The 2,711-nt window shown below is 37.7% G+C and overlaps 1 protein-coding gene across 1 annotated transcript; it reads right to left on the bottom strand.

Annotated features, from left to right (window-relative positions):
• Positions 1 to 213: 213 nt before the first annotated feature.
• On the bottom strand, positions 214 to 831 carry LOC121999963 (monothiol glutaredoxin-S3-like). Its single transcript, XM_042554558.1, has one exon. The coding sequence runs from the start codon at positions 747 to 749 to the stop codon at positions 327 to 329; it is 423 nt and encodes a 140-aa protein (XP_042410492.1). The 5' UTR covers positions 750 to 831; the 3' UTR covers positions 214 to 326.
• Positions 832 to 2,711: the final 1,880 nt, after the last annotated feature.

Here is a 2,711-nt window from a genome sequence, read left to right as displayed (position 1 = left end):
GGGTGGAAATCTCAAATCACGTTCTTTGTCGTGAAGCACTTTTTGACCACGGAGCGGTGGAAGAAGAAACTTCCGATAGATATTGGTGCATGCATGCGTTTACATTTACGCCGACGACCTCGTGAAATTGACTCGACGTCAGACGCTATTGTGGCAAAAGTCAACACGCATATAGTGTGACGTGTCAATGAGAAAATTTGGATTCGATGCGAATTAATTTTGTACGGCTCGACACCAATGTCTTCTAATATTACGAATCTTGAAGCACAGCTGTCGATTTTTATTTGTTTTGGGTATAAACATCAAAGAGGGGGGCAAACTGGTCATCAGAGCCAAAGAGCGCCGGCTTCCTTCAAGATCGGCACGAGCTCGCCGGCGATGTGGACGGCAAGGAGGCGATCGAGCCCACCGAGAAGTCTTCCACCGACGAACACCACTGGAAGAATGATCGGTCCCCTACAATTCCCGGCGCCGCTGAAAGCGACCGCCCCTTCTACCTCCGCCGCGGCTTCCTCGCCAAGCTCGCACACCGCAGGGTTGACTCCCAAGCCCAGCAACAGCCGCCTGGCGACGTGGCACATGCAGCATTCCCTGCGCCCCACCACCACAACGGGATTCTTGGCCACCATCCGATGCATCACCGCGGCGTGCTCTCCGCCGCTGGAAGAGGAAGCGGAGGACGACGACGGCGAGGAGGGCGATTCGACTGGGAAGAGCGCCGATCGATGAGAAACGGTCGCTTCCTGCATTATGACGATTTCTTTCCCTTTTTATCAGCCAATTGGGAAGGAAGAATCCGAATTTGGGCAGGGAAGTGGAAGGGAGGAAGGGGATGGTTATATAGTATCAGGGACGGCGCGTGGATGACATCAAAACAAGAAACTCTGACGTCATCGGGAGCGGAGACCACTCTTAATTTGAAACGTGGTCAGCGCACGTAGCCTCGTGGGTGACGTCATTGACGCGTCGACATCGGACTAGAGCGGGCCCGCAGCTACACGACGACATAAGGTTATGATGACGTCGCTGAGACCTTGGAGAACCGGATCGACCAGCCATCCGTACGACGTGTCGACTTGTTAATAGAATGAAACAGTGTTTGGTGTTGGGCAGAGTGGTCAACGGATCGGACCAAAGTTTGTAATAAAAATGCGTGAGTTAAACCATGTTTTAAATGAACTTAAAATCGTTGTTTACGTTTAGATATTATTGGGGTTTTAATTATTATTATTATTTTTTAAAACTTTTATATTTAAAATTTATTTAGTTAGATCATTGAGTTTGATATTATAATTTATTTATATATTTTGACAAATTTATAAGTTTAATAAAAAAATTATTAATAAATATAGTTCATAAGAAATTTTATATATGGATATTATTCATAAATAATTTATAATTTTTATTTTATAAATATTAATGAGCTAATTGTATACATTCAAATGTATTCAAATTGATAAACTAAATTTTCGAACATCAAATTTAATTGTAAATATTTGATTCGATTATTATTAACATGTCAAATATCAAATTTAATTACCAAATCAAACATTAAATATAAAGAAACCGTGTTTAGTTATGGTAATCTAATAAAAGTTTGTGTTGCTAAACTTATTTTAATAAAATAAGTAAGGTAAAATTAAATTTAAAATAAATTAAATTGCTGAAATAGTTATTTGAGTTTGGTTGACCGTTTTATCAAGCAAAAATTTCATCCGTTTAAATATTATTGAGTATTGAGCTTTTTAATTTAAACGTATTTGATTGATTAGAATATTTAATTGGTTCCTATTTATTTATTTAAAGATAAAACCTTTTTTTAATAGATATTAGGTATTGATTTCTTCAAACCTACTAACTTATAGTGACCAGTCCGCTGACAAATAAAATTAATTATGATTTATTAATTAATCACAATAGCAGCAGAATTAGAGCCGTCAATTTAGATTGGGTCCGTCGAATTAGCCCATCCCGTCAAATAATTTAAACGAGTTGGGTTAAAATTTTATTAACCCAAGTTCGCCGTGGGACGACCCGCCTAGGCCCGCGACCCGTGCGGGTCAGCCCGCTCGGGCTTAGGTTGACTCACGGGTTGAAAAACATATTTAAGCTAAGTTTTAGGTTAATTTATTATCTTTCTTTGTTATAATTTTGAAATAAAAATAATATTTTTCATCCAAAGTACTCGTTTGTGTTCATTAATATTTAAAATACATGTTTATGTATACATTTAATTGTAGAAAATTTTTTCGAAGTAAAATGTTGAAGATATGAAATATATATATATATATTTTTTAAATTTTTGATGGGCCCACGGGTTGGCCCGCCAAACCCGCAACTCACCTTAGAATGGGTTGGATTGAAAATTTTCCAACCCGCCAAGTTGGCGGGTTGGCCCGCTCCGTCCCGTCCCACCAAATGATTAATCCGTCATGGATCGACCCGTCCCATCATGGATTAATCCGTCTGACAACTCTAATAATAATAATAATAATAATTTTGATCAAAATTATTACGTGGGCAGCCAAACTTATTATATTGATCTGAACAAATAAAATTGAAATTTATGAATCTTGCTTATGAAATTTAGGCTGGTTGAAGATCTTAAAAAAATAAAAACTGAATGAGTATATAGATAATTTAAAATTTCTATTTATTTATTCATATAAACTTATGTGGTCCAAAAGCCTGGTATGATTATAATAATAATA

Source organism: Zingiber officinale, chromosome 7A, assembly GCF_018446385.1.
Source record: "Zingiber officinale cultivar Zhangliang chromosome 7A, Zo_v1.1, whole genome shotgun sequence".
NCBI classification, from domain to species: Eukaryota; Viridiplantae; Streptophyta; class Magnoliopsida; order Zingiberales; family Zingiberaceae; genus Zingiber; species Zingiber officinale.
This window is presented reverse-complemented; position numbering and strand designations above follow the sequence as displayed.